This window comes from Copidosoma floridanum, unplaced genomic scaffold (genome assembly GCF_036245765.1).
Source record: "Copidosoma floridanum isolate Cflo_tuat_1 unplaced genomic scaffold, Cflo_Japanese_pri ptg000020l, whole genome shotgun sequence".
NCBI lineage: Eukaryota > Metazoa > Arthropoda > Insecta > Hymenoptera > Encyrtidae > Copidosoma > Copidosoma floridanum.
This window is the reverse complement of record NW_028321897.1, coordinates 33567302-33589481: the sequence shown is the minus strand read 5'-3', so window position 1 is coordinate 33589481 and position 22180 is coordinate 33567302. Positions and strand designations below refer to the sequence as shown.

Sequence of the window (22180 nt, the reverse complement as noted above, 5' to 3'; positions counted from 1 at the left end):
GAGAAAAACTCGTGTCGTCGCTTGCTTTGGCTGTGCACTCAGATATATGGCTATAGTCAACATTTCCACTTCTGTCCTCGTAGACACACATTCGGTATACCCCTTCCACGTCTCTCCAAAATGTGCGCCTATGTGATCATTTCCACGCGAAAATCCACTCCTCTTCTCGTAGGCGCACGCTGTTCGGTACGAGTAGTAAGATGTGCAACCCGTTCGACGGCTGGCCGCGGTGAAGCGCTCCGATCAGTGCCAAAAAGTCGTCTCACATCGTAGCATTGGCGTTAGCAATCTCTCTACTCATCTCTGGTGGGAGACTGCACGTTCATTTTTCGGCCAGTGTGACTCTTTCGACCAAATACCTCTGTGAATTTTCACATGTGCTTTTTTACCACATAATGCTCCTTGTGAAGGGATGGTGGACCTTCTCGCAGCAAAATGGCCTACCATATAGATCCTTTGCTCTCGAGGTGGTCTATGGTGACATCATCAACGTACCAACGAACTACAACTGTACCTAATAATGTGAAAATGTAACCAATAATGTAACATGTAACCATTACTTGCAATATGTAACAAATATAATGTAACAACGTGCCTTACTGTACCAAGGCTATATGAAGTGAAATTTCCAACTCAAATGTTATTAAACTTGGTATAACATAATAAACAGTATAAAACTGAGAAAATCATGTTACATCTAATTTCAATAGGTCTTTAAAAATCCAATATTAAAATAGTAAAAATTTTAATATTACTTATTCGAGCTCAGGTGTGCATAAAATACATGTACCTCAGTTACATGTGATGTATGTTAAACGTATTTTAAGTACTTTTATGTTTGCTATTGTAACGAGGTAAAACTGCGATCTGCCGTTTTACTTGAACGTCGCGCCTTTTCTGACGGGCCGCCGCCTATCGGGTCTTTCGCAGACTAACGGCCGCGGGCGATATGAAGAATCGCCCTGTTATTTCTTCTTTTATTTATGTGATGCCCCCCCCCCCCGACTAATGGACGATGAGGTAGCAGCAGCACGGACAGCATGACGACAAGGAGCGACTCTCAACGAGTGAGCACTCGAGCCCTGGCAGCTTGCTTTTAGGCCGTTTGACCGATACGACTACGAGAGAAGATGCGTGGACTTTGCGGCGCAGCGGCGCACCCTATGTATGCGAGATGCGCAGGAGTAGTCAGTCGGGATTTGCCTGTTGAGCCAGCGTGTGCTTGTGGTTGACGGTTTTTCTCGCGCGTTTTTTTTTCTGTGTGTTCTTGCGTTTGTGGAGAGTTTTCTGGGTGTAGAGGAGGTGGAGAGAGTGAGTCCATGGAGAAGAGGTAGAGGATGAGAGAGAGTAGGGAGGAGTGTCGAGAGACGTGGATAGAAAGCGTGGTGGGTGAAGAGAGGGAGTGTATCGAGGAGGGTGAAGAGAGAGAGAGAGATTCGATGACGACGACGAGGCGAGCCGTGGGTCCACCAGCCGGCGGCCTCCAGGGAGTCAGGAAGCAGAGGACGAGAGCACGCCGAGAGCAGAGTCTACCCGCCGCCTGTTTGAGGCCACCGAACGTCCTCGGCCACGCACCGAACCACGTCACCCCCCCCCCCCAGGACTACCAAAGGTCGACGAGGAAGGTAGCGTGCCTTGGTATTTTCGTGCGCGCGGGCTGGCCGGACTCGAGTGTGAAGGAGAGAGTGAGAGTGTGTGTGTGAATGTAGTAGTGAACAAAAGGCGCGATCATAGGACGAAAAGAGGGCGCGAGGCAGGTAGAGGACGAGTGGATAGAGTGTGGGTGGGCCGTGACCGTGTAGAAGGTTAGTGCACGTGAGAGAGATAGAGAGAGCCGAGAGAGCGAGAACGCGTGAGGACGAGTAGGATGGCGTGTATGTGTACATGTGTATGTAGAGGAGGTTGAGGATACGAGGGCGCTAGAGAGGAAGAGAGAGAGAGAGATAGGGCGGGAACGAGGTAGAGGGTAAAGACGAGAGAGAGAGAGACGAGAGAGCGTGTGCGTGCCGTGACCAGGCAGAAGGATCGTGCACGTGGAGAGAGAGAGAGAGGACGAGTGTGGACGGGCCGAGTGTGAAGATGAGAGAGAGAGAGGGTGTGTGCAGAGAAGCGGGAGAGAGAGAGACGAAGCGAGGGAGGACAGGAGGTAAAGTGAGGACGAGACAGTGGATTGAGCGCGCGCTAGCTGCACCCGCGTGCGGCGCGGACGGCTGTAGCGCGGCCCCCTTTGTATGCGTTCTGAAATAAGAGTGTTTTCAATAAATAAGAGTGAAGTTATATTTGACGTTTATGCATTATTCTTCGTCCCTTAGAAAAGGACGAATTTCCTTCCCCATTCCCCCCCCTTTGTTGCTGCGTGAAAGCCCCCCCACTTTGATTAGAATTCCAGGGACAAGAGGACTAGTGAGCAGAGCAGATAGAGAGAGAAGAGCAAGGAAGCGAAGTAAGAGAACTCGTAGTAACTAGCTTCCCTGCACCTTTGACCCAGACCCCTTTCCCCCCTTTGTATTTTACAGGTCCCGCAAGCTGCAATGTTACACTACAATAAATGTACTACTGTATGTACGAATTGTTGGTTATGATGCAGAACGAAACAAAAATTTTCACCGTAGTGCCCGAAAAAAGGTACTTTTGTCTTGTTACGTGGGACAAAAATTCTTTTTATTACAAATTTTTTATTCGTGCATTTGATGTATCATATACGTATAATCAATTCTTATTAGAATCATTGTACCCGATAAATAGTTAAAAATTTTGGTTACCATAAAAGTAAAATAATTCACTATATCTGATTGAGATTGAAAACAATTGACGTATAGCTATTTTCCATTGTAAGGATGTGATTTTTCATTCAACTCGTTTTTTATGATTATTTATAATTTAATATTAAAATTTACTCGTACTTATAACTAATTTCTACTAATTTTAAAATGAATGATAAAAATATAGATTTTAATCACGTGACAATTATTCTTATAATAAATGATAGAGAAGAGAAAGTAAATCAACTTATAGCTAGGATATGTGGGATGTAGCTTTGCCTTTGAGATACGACTTATTATTTTTAGAATTATTATGACCGTCGAAATAAATCCGTGTAACATATACTTTTGTTCCTCAGTAATTATTTTCTATACGTGGGATTATTTTTGGCCTATATGACTATCCTTTCAAAATGCGACTGTTTTTCTAACTTTAAGAGGTTACGTTGTAACAAAAATTCTTCAAAGGTTTTGTCAACATTTGTATTATTATTCTTAACATGTCATACTGAATAAAAAAATGTTTTTTTACTTATTCTTTTCAAGATACAATCTAAAAAGGAAATAATCAAGATTATGTTTGTGCATAGTCTAACCGCTCAATATTTGTGCACTTCTATCATGTAGTTCCCCTTTATATTAGGAGGCCCGTCAAAATTGTTATTTTTAGCCAATTTTGCTTTCCTTCCGAGACACAGCGTGTTTTTTTGTTTTCAAAGGTAAGATTGTCGTATTATACATATTTAATACTTTATGCACTTTTTTTTACATACATGTATGCATATGAACATGTATGTAATAACCGGAACAAGCAACACGTATATATGTATACAAAATACTTACTTATACTTTGCCTCTAGTATAGGTACAGCTGTTATTTTTCTCTTCTTTTCTCATTTCTCCATGCCTATACCTCAGCTTGAGTAAGCGTATCGGTTTATATAGTATTTAATTGTAGTGTAGAAACATACACACTAACATATAATATATATATACTTGCATAGGTATAGTACTAGCGTGAGGAGAAGAGAGCAAGTGGCGTACAGGCGAGAGAAAGAGAGATGGAACGGTAGACAGTAGAGTGGAGCTCGCTGCAAAAGAGAGAGAGATGGAGTGGGAGGAAGTATATAAGAGTTAAGATTAAGGAGAGGGCCTGGACTGCAGGGTGGGTGGCTACGTTTTTTTGTTATGCATTTTCCCAGGCAACTGTTCACGGCCAAACATAAGAAGTTTCACTTCAAAAATATAAAATTTACTTGGATATGATACGATCACTATAAAAATGATGTCCAACTGAAATTCTATAGTTAAAATTACACTTTTTGACCTGGCAAATTGTGGATTGGTCGTGTATTAAATTCAAGACCTAACATTTTTCTTAAATTTAGCCGCTTGTTTTATACATTCAGTGTATGTCGAGACTTTGACAATGACGTAACTACCGAAACAGCTTTCAGCTAGATATTTTAAGCAAAAGTATTGTGAAACATAGCAAAAGTTATTTTGTTCTATTAATAATAAATTCGTTTACTTATATCTTGTGTATAGTATTACAATAAAAATTTTGTCATTATTGTACTGTATAATTAATAAAGAGGACTTCCGTTGTGGACACGTAGGAAAGTGGACGAGTAAAAGTAAGCTCCTGAATAAAGCAATAAATAGAAGAAAAAGCAAGGGTATATAGCTGTAATAAAGTCTTTAAAAAGTGGTGAAATACATAAGGACATAATAAACAGGGACAAAAAGTGAAAAAGAAAGTAAAACAGGAGGATTATAAAGGATTAAAAAACAGGTAGGACAGAGAACGCGAGAGACAAACAAGACGCCAATGCAAGTCGCAAAAGAATAGTGCAATCGGATGAACAAAGGAAAAAGTTGTATACGAAGGAAAAGGGAGGAAGAAAGAAATGATAATAATTAAAGAAAAGTAAACAGTGAATAGTGAAAAAGTGGACAAACAGGGGTATAGAAAAAAGTGAGGTTAGGAAACCCAGTAAGAAGGAAGGGCACGGATAGGGAAAGGTGATTTCTTTTTATCAGTTACCGACAGAGAAAGTAGATAAGAAAGATACCAAATTTTCCGACGAGACAGTAGATAAAGAAGTTTTTGACAACCTGGTTACTGGCAGTAGATAAAAAGAATTCCTGAATTACCGGAATTGACATAGTCGGTAAGGAAGATATCTGTAGAGTCGGTAACATTTGGAAAATGGCAAGAAAAAACGCAAATATTAACACGAGAAGTAATACAAACACGAATCCAAAAATCAAAGAACAATCCACCCTGAATTTCCAGAGAGAAAAAAAGAAAAAGGATGAAAGTCAGGATGTTAAAGAACAAAATGATAAGATGAGTAGGAAAGAAAAGAGATTAGATAGTATGTTTGAGTTGATGGAAAGATTAGAAAAAAGAGAAGAAAAATGGAGAGAGTAAAGAAGCAGGTGGTTGAAAGAAAGACTAGAGTGGATAGAAGAGAAGAAAGCTATTGAAGAAAGGATCAACAGATTAGAATGGGAATTAAAAAAAAATGAAAGGGAGAAGAGAAGACAGAACATTGTCATTAAAGATGCAATTATATAAAAAGAAAATATAAAAAAGAAGGTGGAAGAGTTTGTGGAACAGAAAATCAATGTCAATGTAAAGGTGAAAAACGCTACTGAAATAGTGGTGAAGAAAGGAAAAAGTGATATAAAAATGGTAGTAGTAGAATTGGAAAGCAAGGAAATGAAAGACAGTATCATGATAAACAAGAAGAAGCTTGAAAAAGGAATATATATTGAAAATGATTTGACACGAAAAGAAAGAGAAATACAAAGATTGATATTAGATAAATCAAAGGAACAAAGAAACGAAGGAAAAACCACAAAAATTGGCTATATAAAATTGATGATTGATGATAAGTGGTATAGATACAACGAGTGGAAGGGAAATTTCCTAGAAGAAAGAAGAAGGATACAGGGGAAAATAACAGGAAGATCGCAAGAATGAAGAGGACAAGAAGGGAATGAGGAGAGGGAGTTGGAGTAGGAGACAGAAAAAAGTGTAAATATATGCGTTTGGAACATAGCAGGAGTGTTAAATAAGGACGTGGAAGTATGAGAATATTTAAATAATTTTGATATTATAATGTTAGTAGAAACATGGTTAGAGAAAAATAAATGGGAAGATATAGAAAGTAAGATGTCGAAAAAGTATGAATGGAAATTTGTTGCAGCAAAAAGAGAACATAAAAAAGGTAGAGCGAAAGGAGGAATAATAACAGGAATTCATAAGAAGTTAGAAATTTAAAATTACGAGAGATTGAGTGGTAACATAGTAAAACAAGAGATTAAATATGGCGAACAAGAGTGGACATTTGTAGGAGTATACTGCCAAGACGTGGCAAAGACAATTGAAATTATAGAAGAAAAAATAGGAACGCAGGAAAAAGGTGGTATTATACTGGCAGGAGATTTAAATGCGAGGACTGGCAGGGAAGGTAAATGGGTCAGTGAGATGGAGATTGGAAGCAAGGAAGTTAGTAACAGGAAATCAAAAGATGAAACAATCAACGAGGAAGGAAGAAGGTTAATTAAGGAAATAACAGAAGAAGGATGGGGTATAGTTAACGGACAAAAAGGAGAAGAAGGAAACTACACGTACATTGGCAGCAGAGGTGAGTCAGTAATAGATTATGTTATAAGTAATCAAGAAGCGTTAGATCAGATAAAAGAATTAAAAATAGGACAAAGATTAGAGTCAGATCATATGCCATTAGAAATATACTTAGAAAATGAAATAGAGATGGTAGAAGATAGGGGAAAGGAAGAAAAGGAAATTTCAAGAAGAGAATGGACGCAAGAATTGATAGACCAATACCAGGAGAGGTGCGAAGGATGAAATTGGAAAGAGATACAAGTAGAAAGAAGTTGGAAAAAAATAAAAGAAGCAATAGAAGCAGCAGTACCAAAAACTAAAAAACAGTCTAAGGTATGGAGGTCGGGAGAAAGAAAGTGGTATGACAAAGAATGAAAAACAAAAAAGAAGGAGCTGAGAAAAATAATGAAGCTATGGAGAAAAAAAAAAGTGAATAGAAACTATCTAATTAACAAAAAGAGAGAGTATAGAAATTGGTGCGAGGCGAAAAGAAAAAGGTATGAAATAACGGAGGAAAAAAATATAAAGGTCGCAAAATTAGAAAGGGAAATTTGGAATTATATAAATAGATATAGAAAGAAGAAAGCAGGCGTTAATAATAAGACAGAAATTGAAGAATAGAGAAGGCATATTATGAGGAAACTAGGCGGTAAGGATGAAAAAGCTATGATGATAGAAAAGGTGGAAGAAGAGAATGCAAGAATAGAGAAAAGTACACAGGACCAAGAAGAATTAAGAAAAGAAGAGTTCAAGTGGTTAATAAATAGGTTAAAACCGAGGAAGGCACCAGGAGATGACAAACTAGAAAACGAAACATGGAAATATATGCCAAAAGAGGTTGATGCAGCGCTATGGGAATTGATGAAGAAAGTATGAAAAGAAGGAAGGATTCCAGTACAATGGAGAAGAGGAGTGATTTGCACAATTTATAAAGGAGGTGATAAAAAAGAGCTGGATAATTTCAGAGGGGTAACTTTGACATGCACGGCATACAAAATATACGCGAGTATGTTAAATGAATTATTAAAAAAAGAGATTGAACAAAAATTAGCAGAAAGTCAATTTGGATTCAGAGAAGGAAGAGGAGTGATGGAAGCAATTTATACGCTGAAGCACATAGTGGAAGACAAATTAAGTAAACCAAAAGGAAAAATATTCGCATGCTTCATTGATCTAAAAGAGGCATTTGACAGAGTAGATAGAACGGTTTTAAAGGAAAGATTGCAAGATATGGAGGTGAGTAAAATATTGATAAGTAGAATTATGGATATATACAAAGAAACTATAAATATAGTGAAGGTAGGAGATGAAATCTCAGATGAATTTTGGACAGAGAGGGGAGTAAGGCAAGGGTGTCCATTGAGCCCAACATAATTCAATGTGTACTTAGCGGATCTAGAAGAGGAAATGAGAAAAGGGCAAGTAGGAGAATGCAGAATAGGAAATGAAAAAATATAGAGTTTATCCTACGCTGATGACATAGTTTTAATAGCAGACGGAGAAGAAGAGCTAAAAGATATGTTAAAAAGGTTCAAAAAATACATTGAGAAAAAAGAAATGATTTTGAGCGAAAGAAAAACAAAAATTTTAGTATTCGAGAAAAGAGCAAGGAAAGATAGAGTATGAAAATGGGGAGAAAATGAACTAGAAGAAGTGACAGAAATTAGATATCTAGGATATATTTTACAAAAAAATGGTAGTAATGAAAGGCATTTGGAAGAAAGGAAGAGAAAGGCTATAATGGCGATAAAAAGCGCTTGGAGTATAGGTGAGAGGATATTTAAGTATAGTAATCAAAGAAGGGAGAAGTTATTTGTGGCATTAGTGGAGAGTATAGCGTTATTCGGAGCAGAAGTATGGGGCTGGGAAGAAGATGAGAGATTGGAAAGTATACAAAGAAAATATATTAAGTGGTTATTGGGATTAGACAGAAATACACCAAATTATTTAGTGGAAGAAGAATGTAAATTAGAAAGCATGAAAATGAAAGCGCTAAGAAGAGCAATTAAATTGGAAGAAAAGATTAGGGACTTAAAAATTAAATTAGCAAAAGAAGGCATAAGAGAAAAAGATAAAGATAAAGAAAGAGAAAACATAGGAAGAGTAGCAAAAAAGAGAATGGAAATATTAAAGGAAGAAGAAGTAACAGAAACAAGATACATGAGAGGGACAGAATTCAAAGAGCAAGTAAGATTTAAGATAATAGAGAGTATAAGAAGAAAGGAAAAAGAAAAAAGATTAGAAAAGATAAAAAACTCAAGATATAATAACATATACAAGGACATAATAACAGAGGATGAACCAGAATATCTGAAGATGGAAATACCAATAAAAGATAGAAAATTAATGGCAAGATTTAGATGTGGTAATGAATGTAAAAGCAGAGAACATTGGAAGGAAGAAGAAGAAAGGAAATGTAGATTATGCAAGGAAGAGGAGGAAAATCATACACACATACTGAAGAGATGCGAACAAACAAGGAGCAAAAAAGTAATAGAAGATATATTTGATAAGAGCGCAAAGGAAATAGAAATATTGAGAAGAGTAGTCAGAAAAAAAAAGAAGGGGAGAGTTCCTGAGAGTGCCAAGAGAAATAGGATGAAGAAATCAAGAAGGAAGAAGGGAAGGATATGAGAAGAGAGAAGAGCGAAGAGAAAGGATCAAGAAAAACAGTGTTTAGTGTAAAGTGAAGTGTAAATATACTTTCAAAAAGACTGTAGTATTTAAGATTTAATTTATTTAATTGTAGTGGCTGTATGGACAGTATATATTTTTTTTTTTTTTGTTTTTTTTAAAGTTTCTAATATTATATAAAAGAAAAAGTGACTAATTGTTTCAGTATTATTAATAGATTTCATTTCATTTCATTTCTAGTTAAATTTAAACATAAATATTAATATGAATTCTAAATTAGTAGCAAATTATCTTTGAAAAGTTTTAGGTTCATAATATTATCTAAAAGAAAAAGTGACTAATTGTTTTAGTATTATTAATAGATTTCATTTTAATTCATTTATAGTTAAATTTGAATATAAATATTTATATGAATTTCAAATTAGATTCAAATTATCTTTGAAAAGTTTTTTTTAAATTTATTATATGTTTTTGTTTACTTACTAATAAGAATAGGTTATGTAACTTGAAAATCATGAATGAAAATGTAAAACATATGTAAAAGTAATGTGCAAAGATAACGATAAGTAATGTAACGGAAGCTTTCCAAACCCAAAAGGGACGGAGTATGAAATAAATAAAAAAATTAAAAAATAAATAATTAATAAAGAAGTTATGGAATATTAATATTTTCAGATTCATATAACTGCAACATGTCTGAAGGTAAAAGAATTGACAAAACAAAGTTTCATTCAAATCATGGAGAAAACATTATTCTTTCTGATGATAACACAGTTGCTTATCGTAAGGCAAGTTTTTCTAATGCATTAGTATTTAGTGACGAACCATTGCAGTCTGGAGAAATTTTTTTGTTGGAAATTGAAAAGGATGAAAAAAAATGGAGTGGCCACATGAGAATAGGACTGACTCAAATGGATCCAAAAAAACTTTTTAAAATTCGATCTACTCAATTTAATAGTGCTTCACCAAACCTAATGAAAATGAGTTCCAGTTGGATATTTGCCATGACTGAAAGTTCTAACATTTGGGACAGCTTTGAAGGGATTACTGGGACAGGTTATGGTATAAACTTATGTCAATTTATTTAGCAGGTAACGCTTTGCATTTTGTTTTCACAAAATTTTTGTCCATTTTTTTTATCTTTGGCAACAGGTGAAGGCATTCCATTCAGAGAAAAAAAACTAGTGACTGACGGTATTAAGGTTCACACTTCTAAAGGCATCTTACCATGCAGTACTTTAAAACCAAACATTATAGACTCTTCACAGAATATTATGCCAACAGATACGGGTAGTAAAGTTGGTGTTATGTATGTTCCACAAACAGGCTCAGATAAAGCAGAAATGCATTTTATTATCAATGGTGAGGATCAAGGAGTTTTTAGCAGAGACATTCCATATAAAGCAGGACCTTTATACGCTGTTGTCGATGTCTATGGAAGAACAAAACAAGTTAGAATTGTTCAGTTATATAATAGTAAGTATTGAATGAAAGTAATTGTTAAAGTATTACCATGCTCTACGAATGATTGAAAAGTGATGGAAAGTCAATAAAGAGCTTCGATAGGCAACAGATAACTTTATTATTATGATTAATAAAATAAAGATATTTAGAACGATGTATATGCTTCCCATGTATTTCCTGTGTATAAGGACGGTTGTGAACGGGGACCCATCAGCCAGAAAGTGTAAGAAAAAAGCGTGCATTCTTAGGGGGGGATACAGAGCAGTAGTGGTAACACAGAGAGGTAGAGAGAGCCAGCTAGCCGGCGCCGGGACCCATCCGCCAGAAAGCGTAAGGAAAGACTTAGGTCTATTTCTATTCTATTTTAAATTGATGTTGAAATTGGTACAATAGATGAACACAATATACATTCATGGAATGTATTATTAGGTAATAAATTTTATTTATACACATAAGAGTATTCAAATCATGATGTTATTATTAGAAACATTATTACTCATAATCAAAAATTTCTTTCCAAACTATATTTTCAATATTAAAAATGTTTTCTCTATTGATTTGGACAAAAATTCTATTTTTATTTTTGCATCTCGATAAAACTACGTACAATTGACCATGAGAAAATAAAGATTTTTTCAAGTATAATCCCATATTATTAAAACTTTGACCTTGAGGCTTGTTCATATTTCCTTTATTATTTCCAGTAGGAGATGTAGGATGGAGTACATGTGACAGGCAAAAATTTTTAACAAAAGAAAAAAGTCTTACGTTGTTTCAATATAACTTGTATCGAACTTTCTATCGACAGAATAGTAAAATTTTTAGCCCTATACTCTATGCTGGAAGATAACCGTAATAATTTTTTTTGCACGCGTATATTATGATAGAAAGCAATAGTATGTAGTATGTAGTAAGTTTATGTAACATTATCAAGATGCAATGGTAATAATGCGAAAGTTAGGACGATCTGATTTTTTTATTACCGTTACATGTAACCTTAGATCGTTAAAAATAAAGCAGATTTAACAAAACTTTTCTGAAAGTTCTACTCTGAATGATATACTTAATGTAAGATTATTTTATACAAAATTGAAATTAATTTTAGACGATACAACTTAACACAACGTTTTTGGAAAAGTTGTTGCTTACGTTTATACCGTTGAATTTCAAAAAAGAGGATTATCTCATTCTCATATTATTGTAACATTGCATAGAAACAATAAATTATTTACTACCATAGACATAGATAAATATATTTCAGCGGATATTCCACTTAATTCACAAATACAAAAATTAGTTATTAAACACATGCTTCATAGACATCATAGTGAAGATGGTCCATGCCTTACCAGTCATCAAAAAATTTGTACAAAAAAGTTTCGAAAAAAATTTACTAATGATACTGTTTTTACAAAAATGAATACCCAAATTACAGAAGAAGTGACAATATATATGTGATAATCACAAATATAGAATCAAAAGTAGTAATGAAAAAGTTTTAGTCCCATACAATGCATTTTTGTTTCCCAAATATAATTGCCACGTTAATGTTGAGTATTGTGCATCTATTCAAAGTATAAAGTATATTTTTGATTATATTCATAAAGGAGAAGGTAGAGCATCACGTAAAATAACGAAAACAGATACGAGTGATAAAAAAGAGATATAAAAATTTTTGATGAAACATCAGATTATGTAGATGGCCGCTATTTGAGCCCTATGGAAGCAGCATGGCAATCGCAAGAGTTCCCTCTGTGTAGAGGTAGTCATTCTGTATTTAATTTAGCAGTAATATTAAAAATAAACAAAATTTAGTTTTTCATAAAAATAATATGTTTAAAGCGATAGAAAACTCTGAAACAGCATTAACAGTTTGGTTTGAATAAAATAAAATAGATAGTTTAGCAAAAAAATTAGATACGTAAATATTTCACAATATTACTGTTTCAATTCGACGATTAAAACTTAAGTTAGAAGAGAAAGAGTTATACGTAATTTAACAATAGGGCGACTATAAATAGTGTCACCTAAGGACTCTGAGTGTTTTTTTTTTTTTATAAATTTTAAATCGGGCGAGTGAAGCTGAATCTTTCGAAAGTTTGAAAACAGTTGATAACATACATTACAGTACGTTTAGAGATGCTGCTATTGCGTTAGGTTAAGTCGAGCATGACTCTCAAATATATCAAATGTTTAAAGAAGCTTGTAACGTTATGCTGCCATATCAACTGAGAAAATTTTTTGCATGGTTTTTAATATCTGAAGACGTTTATGGTAAGTCTATTTGGGAATCACTCCAAAAAATTTTTTATTGAAGATTTAAAAGACGATAAACAAACAATGCTTTATTACATTCAAATGAAATCTTGAAATTTGAAGAAAAATCAAGTAAAGATTATGGACTACCACAACCTTATGAAACAGTAAAATCTAAAAGTATTGAGTACAATTAAACTGTAATTGATTTAGAAACGAATTTTAAGGATTTGTTTGTTAACCTTAATAGTGATCAAAAAATAATTTTTTTTCAAACTATTAACAGTGATACAAAATTATATTTTATCGATGGTCCAGAAGGTTCTATAAGAACATTTTCATACAGAACATTTATTTTTTTATTTTTTGTTTAAATAGAAAAAGGTTATACCAATGTCTTGGACAGGAATTGCTTTTATTTTATTACCTAAAGAAATGACAAGTCATAGAACACTTCGATTATTATAAGATTTGAATAACATTGTAAGTTTTTTTTTAGAGTACGAAGCTGATAAAAAAAATTACAAGAAGTAAATGTAATTATTTAGGACATAGCTTCAATCATTTCTAAGAAAGCTTTGAAAATAGTGGATAAAATTCTAAAAGATTTATGTGATACTGATATTCCGTTTGGTGGAAAATTATTTATTTTAGGAGGCGATTTTAGACAAATACTTCCAGTGATGAAGTACGAGTGTTGAAGTTCTATAACTAGTGAAACCTAAAAGTATCCATTTCTATTGAAACACTTTACAATTATGAAATTGAAAAGTAATATGCACTGTACAGATTAAAAATTTTTATTATTGTTAATGGACATTGAAAACGGGACAATAAGGTCTTCCAAAATGCTACAGGGATGGAAAACCGATTGTGTTTATAATCAAATTTATGGAGATTGTATAAATAGCTGTCTAAACAAAGTAATTCCAACAACTAATAACGAACTTTCGTACATTTTAAATGATGAAATTTTGAATTAAGTTAAAGGAAAAGAACATACTTATTAGAGCATAGATTATGAAAATATAAAGGTAGTGATTGCGCTGATAAAAATATAAACATAAATTTTTTTACAGTAACTCTAAAAAAAATATATATGAAGGATTACCGTCACAAAATAATAATTTAAAAGTAGATGCTATAATTATGTTCAGAATAAACTTGAGTATATTTAATGGGTTGTGATTTTAATGGACCCAATTTTTATTAAGAAATTTGAAAAAAAAATTTAGCCGAGAATTCATACTCCTTGGCAGGTTTTTAACAAAAATACTAATCAAGATGAGTACACCTAAACTCCCTTAAACATTTATTTATTAGTTTCCAACAAATTTGGGTCAGAAAATGGACTCATTACAGCGATCATTATAAACATATTCTAGTACAAAAGTTAAATATTTACAAACTACTAATTACGGATTTTAAAACGTATTACCAAATATATCTAAATTTAAGTACTTCAGCTTAGACTAATGTTATTCTATATCTGCCTTATGCTATGCCTAGATAACAATATCCCTTTTTTCACTTACTTCATCGTAAATGTACATATCTAGCGCTTAGTTTAATATCCTTACCTCATACATATTATTTAGCCTACTCCATATTTTTGCTATTTCACACAAGTTAATATCTTTTAACATTTTATTTACATCTATAACTCCGTTTACTTCTCCACATATTTTATTTTCTTTTACAACTACACACTCTTTTATTGAATGTTCTAAACTCCCTTCCTTACAATTACAAAATTCACATAATCTTTTATCTATTTCCAAACAATATTTATTTTCACCATCTAGATTACCCCATCTAACTTTTGCCATATGAATTATACGAGTACCTTTGACTTGGTTATTTAAGTACTCCGCCCTTCCTATTCCCATAGTATTTTTATATCTAGAGTTATATTTAAAGTTTTTAATTTTGGCTTCCGTTACTTGATTGTCTACATCCCTCATACGCTCACTCATCCTATCCTCTGCCAGTATGTTTTGACTTCTCCACCCCACAAGTGTACCTTCACTATACCTTTAAGTATTTAGAAATGTTCTTTTTTCCTCTTTTAATGTTCCTTTTGCATCACTCTCATAAGCTTCTTTATAGCACATTCTCGTGAGCTTGTCTTCTCCCTAGTTATACATTTTTTCATTGAACGTTATTGGAATTTTTCTAAAATCTACCCTTAACTTACCTAACCCAGTCTCTTTTGAAATAATATATCTAAGCGTTTAAAAATCTAGCTTTAATACCCATCGAAAATAGTCTATTTGTATTTTTTCTAATACTTTTATATCTTTCCAGCCCAAGGTTTCCGCCCCATAGGTTGTTGTGCTTCTAACTAGATAATTAAATATCATCCGCCTCCTCTTGAAATCCTCTTTACACAATCTCTCCCCTAGTCCCCAAACTTTCCTAGCAGCAATAGTTCCCTTCGTTTTTAAGTCGTTTATGTGGTCTGAGTAGTCCCCTTTTTTTTTAAACGTGAATCCCAAGTACTTAAACCTTTTAACTTCCTTAATTACCCCCTGTTTCAATATCCATTCTTCTTTATTTATTTTCTCCTTACTATTTGACATCGAAACCTTTAATTTCTCAAAATTTATACATAAATCCTTCTTTCTTCTAAATTTATTTAGCGTATCCGTCATATCCACTTCAGCTTCCTTATTCAAAGCCAACAGAACCAAATCATCTGCAAATGCAAGACCCCAGCCTTACTTTATTAATAATAATCCCTCCAATATTTCAAGCTTTTAACATTTTCTCTAACTTGGCAATATATATATACAGAAAAGAGTTGGGCTCAGCACAGAATCCTGTCTTAATCCTTTCAAAGTCCAAAATACATCGGATATCCCCTTATTTCTCCGAATTCTTATTTTTGTTTCAGTATTTAATTCCTTGCTTCTTTCGATTAAATTTATACTGAATCCGAGTTTACTTATTGTATCCCAAAGCTTTTCCCTATTCACCGTGTCAAATGCTGCTTTAAAATCTACAAAAAGCGCAAATACTTTACCCTTTTCTTTATTCATTTTTTTCTTTGCACTATGTGGTCCAAAATGAAAATACTATCTAAGGTCGATCTACCCCTTCTGAATCCTGCCAAATCCTCCGGTAATACTTTCTTTTTCTCCATTTCTACTAACAGTTTCTCTTTTAATATTTCAGTATATAACTTATAGTCTGTAGGAAGTACTGATATTTCTCTGTAATTTTTTGGGTCATTTATATCGCCCTTTTTTATGCAGGGGTAATACTATCGTTGTTTTCCACATTTCTGGTATTCCTTCTCCCGCACATACCTTATTTATTACGTCCGTTAACTTATCTCTGACTCCTGTCCCAGCATAGATCCAGGCCTCATTTGGTACATCTGGCCACTGTATCCTGCAGCCTTTTTTCTCTTTAATTTTCTTATTGCTGCTTTAACTTTGATCTTACTTATATTTTCTCTTTTTTCCCTATCGTCTCGCATTTTTTCCCATATACCCACACGCTTCCTACTTTTACCTCCTAATAGTTTTCTAAAATGATCTACCCACTCATTCAGATTTATATGATTGTCTACGTTCTTTCTTCTTTTTCTGTATTTATTCAGATACTTTCACACATCACTTTAGTGCTTAATGTTTCTTAGCTCTTCCACCTGCCTTTCCTTAAATTCTCTTTCCTTTTCCCTACAGGTTTCTTTCCAATCTTTCCTAGCCTTTATTAGCTGCTATTTTTCAGCTGTTACTGTATGATTTACAACTCACATAGGCTTAAATTTTACCTCAACATTTGTACGTTCGGATAAAATAAGATTTATAATAATCATGGTCGTTTTTAGATTCTCGTGTATCGTCGATCATTAGTCAAGGCAAATCGAGACAAATGAGTGCAATGTAACATTTATAATAATGTTGCATTGTAATATCTATAATATTTTTATAAAGATCAAATTTTTTTTCATGTTACCATTATTTTAAGTTAAAAAGTTCTTTTGACGAACTTTCTGATATCCTAAAGCTGTTACCGAAAAAAATCGAAGTATGAAAAATTATTGTACTGCACAAAATTAGCTCGAGTTGCCTGGACTAATGATCGACTGTACATGAGAATCTAAAAAAACCGTCCGTTCTTTACCGGTACTACGGTTGCCAAGCTACACGTTGTTATAACTCTTTCTTTATCTAAAAGTAAATACCTTATGGGGAAATTTGAATATAGGCAAGTTGAAAATAATGCAGTATCAAATGAGTAATACGTTGTTGAAAATCACAGAAACATACTTTTCAACTTTAAAAACTTTTTCGCTCTAAAACTAAGGGGCTTAGGTATATACATACTAGATGGCTTCACCCCTTATTCGCTGTGCGCGCTAACCCCCAAAAGACTTCAATTTACTTTAAAAATGACATTAACTTAATGAAAGTTTAAAAACACTTGATCAGCATTAATTGATGAATAGTATTTTTTACATAATTTATTTTTTCTATGAACAGTTCTGTTATGTCTTTTTAAATTATCATCTTTACAAAAAGTTTTACCACAATCGGTGCACAAGAGTTATTTTTCTTTTGTATGGATTGAAACATTTAAGATCCCTGAAAAATGAAGAACAAAAGAAATGTGTTTAAAAATATTAAAATTATTAAATAGTTTTTCAATAAAAAGTTTAATGCTATAAGTTTAATACTAAGTTTAATACTTCACATAACGAATACACACATTCTTTAAATAATGAAGTCTTAAATATTATGAAAGGTGAACTAAAAACATATTGCAGTATTGATAAAGCGACGTTTAGAAGAGTTGATCAATCGGACAATAATATCTGTATAAATTTTGCGATAAAAATACTAAACAATATTGGTGAAGTTTGACCATCTCATAAACTCAATTTAAAAATTGGAGCAGTTGTTATGTTAATAAGAAATTTAAGTATATTGGATGGTTTATGTACTGCCACAAGGTTAAAAATAACGAACTTGTTAAAATTTAATATTAAGGCAGAAATAATAACTGGTAAAAAAATTGGAAATAAAGTTTTAATACTGAAAATCTCTCTAAATACTAGAAATACACCTTCTTTACTGTTCATTCTATACAGAAATCAATTTTCCTTAGTTTTAGATTTTGCAATTACTATAAGTAAATCACAAGATCAAACTTTTAACATGATAGGACTATATTTTCAAAAACCATTGTTTTCTTATGGTCAGTTATGTTGCCTTATTATGATGCAACACTAGGGATGGTATATTCATGCATATTAAAAATGAGAATGATATGAGGTAAAAAATATTGAGTGGAACAAATTTTTTCAATCATAGATAAATTGACTTTGTCATTGTTTCTTTTGATTCTCTGCAGCTCTGTCTCTCCGTAGTTTATAATCCTGATTGGCTTTTTACGTAACTACAGAAAAATGCCCTATCTCAATATATACTTACGTATACATTGTATTATTTATATATATATGTCCTTGTTTTTCATAATTGTAATATAATTATCATTAATATTATTGGTATTATTTTTATTATTTTTATTATTATTATTATTATTATTGTTATGATTTATATGGAAAAAAGGCACTCGTAACGTAATGTAAAATTTTTTTAAAAAGCATCTTACTTCCTAAAAAGTTTTTTAAAAGTTTGATTATATTTTACCGCCAAAATGCTAATAAATTGCTATCTATTTTTATGTTGCAATGTTTTTTCATGGAGGACTTTTAATTTATATATCATATTATGAATGTTATTTTTCATATTGGGTACAGTTTCATAGTTCCACAAAAAGACTGATTGGCGATGATCTTGACTGTTTTTATTATTTTACTATAATATAAAATTGCATTACAATACGTACGTATATCGACGCCCCGGGCGAAGACTATTCCCTGCCTCGAAGCCTGGACGAAGACTATGCCCTTTTCTGGAGTCTGGACGTAAACTATGCCCTTTTGTCTGTTCCAGACGAAAACTATGCCCTTTTAGGATCCCGGACGAAGACTATGCCCTTTTCCGGAGTTCGGACGAAGACTATGCCCTTTTCTCGCGCTCGGACGAAAACTATGCCCTTTTGGAGTCCCGGACGAAGACTATGCCCTTTTCCGGAGTTCGGACGAAGACTATGCCCTTTTCTCGCGCTCGGACGAAAACTATGCCCTTTTTTCGAGTCCGGATAAAAACTATACCCGTTTTTTCTAGTCCGTGTAAAGACTATTACATTTTTTCCGAGTCTGGACGAAGATATTGACTTTTTCTGGAGCCGAGATAAAGTACAATTCATTTAAGCTCACCGTACATTTGTTTTTGTAATTAGATATATAGTCAAATATACTTATATAGTGGTTGTTGTTGACATTTACATAAATAATTGTAAATAATAATACAAACTCAGGAATCGTTTTATAAGCATGGTAATTTGCAATTAATGAATATGAAAGACTCTTTTATGATTTATTTTCAAATTTAATTTCTTTTCTACATTTTTGTTAATTATAATAAGTTACTAATATAATTATTGTAACTTGAAGTTAAAAAATTAATAAAATTTGTACAATTCGTGATATAATAAAATATAATATTTGTAAGAAAATTGAGAAAAAAGTAAACTTTTTTTTATTAATTAACGTTTGCAAGACATGAATATTAAGATTACAAAGTATTTTTTTACACAAGAATAAATTAGCGAGTTTAAATTAATTACAGTTATTGTTATGTACAATTCACGGAATCGTTTAAAAAAAGCTCAAAAACTCCTTTTTTCAAACACTTACCAAAACTCCAAATACTGAAGCCGTTAGACCTGCTAAGAATAATGATTACGTGTTGTTTTTTTACAAAGACGTCTGTAGATTCACGTGCATGTGAATCTCGATGTGAAAATAAAACTTGTAACAAACGTTTTGACACAAGTATCGCGAAATCTTAAAATGTTTAATCGTTTTCAAAAGCTTCGTATTCGTGAGCTTCTTCCAGCGTACTAGTAGCTGTTACCCACCCACCAAAAGCATAAATCAGCAAATCTGGAGGGTTTTTTTTGTTTAGGAAAAGTAAAACACAAGAGGGGTTAGTAATTAACATTGGGGTGTTTTTTAACTTAGTTTCCGTCTGAACTCAAAAAAAAGGGTATAGTCTTTGTCCGGGACCAAAAAGAGGGCATAGTTTTCGTCCGGGGCCAAAAAAAGGGCATAGTTTTCGTCTGGGTTTGAGAAAAGTGCATAGTCTTCGCCTGGGCTCGAAAAAAAGGGTATAGTCTTCGTCCGGGACCAAAAAAAGGGCATAGTTTTCGTCCGGGACCAAAAAAAGGGCATAGTTTTCGTCCGGGTTTGAGAAAAGTGCATAGTCTTCGTCCGGGCTCGAAAAAAAGGGTATAGTCTTCGTCCGGGACCAAAAAAGGGCATATTTTTCGTTCGGACTAGAAAAAAGGGCATAGTCTTCGCCCGGGACGTCGAAAGGGCATAGTTTTCGTCCAGGGCCAATTAGGGAATAGTCTTCGCCCGGGGCGTCGATATTATGTTTAACACATATCTACATAACAAAAACAAGAAAAAAGATCAACTTGTAGTTTATTTGCCTCATGTGTGGTGTAGGAAAAATAATTTAAAAAATACTAAATTCAATGAATATTGTGAGGAACAATTGACCAAGCTTGTACTTAATAAATTTTACATGGAAGTAAAAAAAGTTTCCACTCCATATGAGATAGGCTAAGAGGCGCCAATAATAGCGCAGAAATAGGATGAGGGGGGGGGGACAAGAATTTCATTGCGTTAATTTTACATTGAAATGAAAACAATTTTGCTTTTGTTTCAAGGGGCTGAGGAAGAGGAAAAAGTATCAGGGGGTGCTGAGGGGTTAAATGATGACAACGAGGGGCTGAATCAACAATTTGTTAGATTAATTTTCCATTGAAATAAAAACCAGCTTGTGAGACTCAGCATCCACCTGTAAGAACGAAGTTATCGTACATATGTAAAAATCACATGTATACTGTAAAATAAAAGGTTCGTAAATATATGTAAGTTCAATATATACTTTTTCGAGGGTTACGGCGGTATATTTATGTTTTCCCTATACATTTGTCATGTATAAAAGGCTCGGGAACTTTTTAAAATAATTTTCAAGATTATTTTTAGGCAAAAACGAGAAATATATTCAAAACGTTTGTTATAATTTTTCAAATATGCTATAATTTTTCCAAAAATTTACTACTTTCATTTTATAGAGAAATATTAAAAATACTGAAACTTGTTTCGATGTTGTTTTTTTTTACATTTAGGAAATCTGTAAAACTTATTATTTTTTCTCTATCTTGCTTCCTTTTAAAGATATGGCGTATTTTGTAATATTGGGAGGTTATACAATATTATAAAAACCCGTTTAACCAATACTGGCTATCTGCATCGATCTGCCATACATACAAAAATTATTTGTTAATTTACTTTATTAAAATAATAATATCAACGAGGGTATATAGTATTAATATTAACTACTATATTATATACACATGCGCGCAGGCAAGCATGTACACACTTGCACAGTAAAAGTGGAGAGCACACGTACACACACACACACACATACGTCATACATGCACACTTTTATCGACTTGCATCCACAATTCTGTAAACAAGTTGCACTCACATACATACGTGCATTATACATTGTATACGTGAACTCGGCACACAGTAACACACTACGACACAGCATTAGAAATATGCATAACACTACAGTTGGCATGCGCGTTCACACTTGCTCTCTGTGAGAGGTGTGAGAGTAGTGTGTATGCATGTTGGCCAAAAAAGTGCTTCCATTTATTTAAATAACATCGATTTGCTAAAATTCTTTTTGCATTCTATTCGTAATCAAATTCTCTTTAATTTGGTTTTTGTTTTTTTGTTTGTTTTTTTTTGTTTTTAGCCAGCGAAAACGGGAGTGCACACTTTTCCTTACACTTTCTGGCTGATGGGTCCCTGCGCTGGCTGGCTCTTTCACCCTCTCTCTCTCTCTCTCTCTCTCTCTCTCTCTCTCTCTCTGTATCACCACTACAGCTCTGTCTTCCCCCTTCCTTACGAGTCCGAAATTTAATCACAGTAGAGGTTATGAAAAACTTTTTTGGTTTTTTAAAATTTGGTAATCTTTCGAATAACAAGCCTTGTGTTAATAAAGGGGAATACCCGTAAATGATTTATTATAATTTTAAAATGATAAACAATATGTAATTTTTTTGATCCTGAGGGATAATATTTATATTAATAAAGTTTTCCTTCTATTTTCAAAAAAATGAGGTGTTTTATTGTTAATTTTCAAAACGATTTTTACAACTATTATTTTCTTTGATTTGAAGAATTAATCGTTTTTGTAGAAAAAAATTTCTTAAAGGCCCTTACAAACGTATAAACGCATAAGTACATGATTACTCACAG

General features: G+C 33.3%; 1 protein-coding gene across 3 annotated transcripts in view; it reads left to right on the top strand.

The window, feature by feature from the left end:
* LOC106642730 (neuralized-like protein 2) overlaps positions 1-22180 on the top strand; it is a 173354-nt gene that overhangs the window by 113962 nt on the left and 37212 nt on the right. For 2 of the 3 annotated variants that reach the window (XM_089593820.1, XM_089593819.1), the window contains exons 2-3: positions 9712-10098; positions 10189-10512. In XM_089593820.1, coding sequence (XP_089449946.1) covers positions 9729-10098; positions 10189-10512 — 694 coding nt within the window. In that variant the 5' untranslated portion in view covers positions 9712-9728. The remainder of the gene's footprint in view (positions 1-9711; positions 10099-10188; positions 10513-22180) is intronic. The other variant, XM_089593821.1, reaches the window with a different exon arrangement.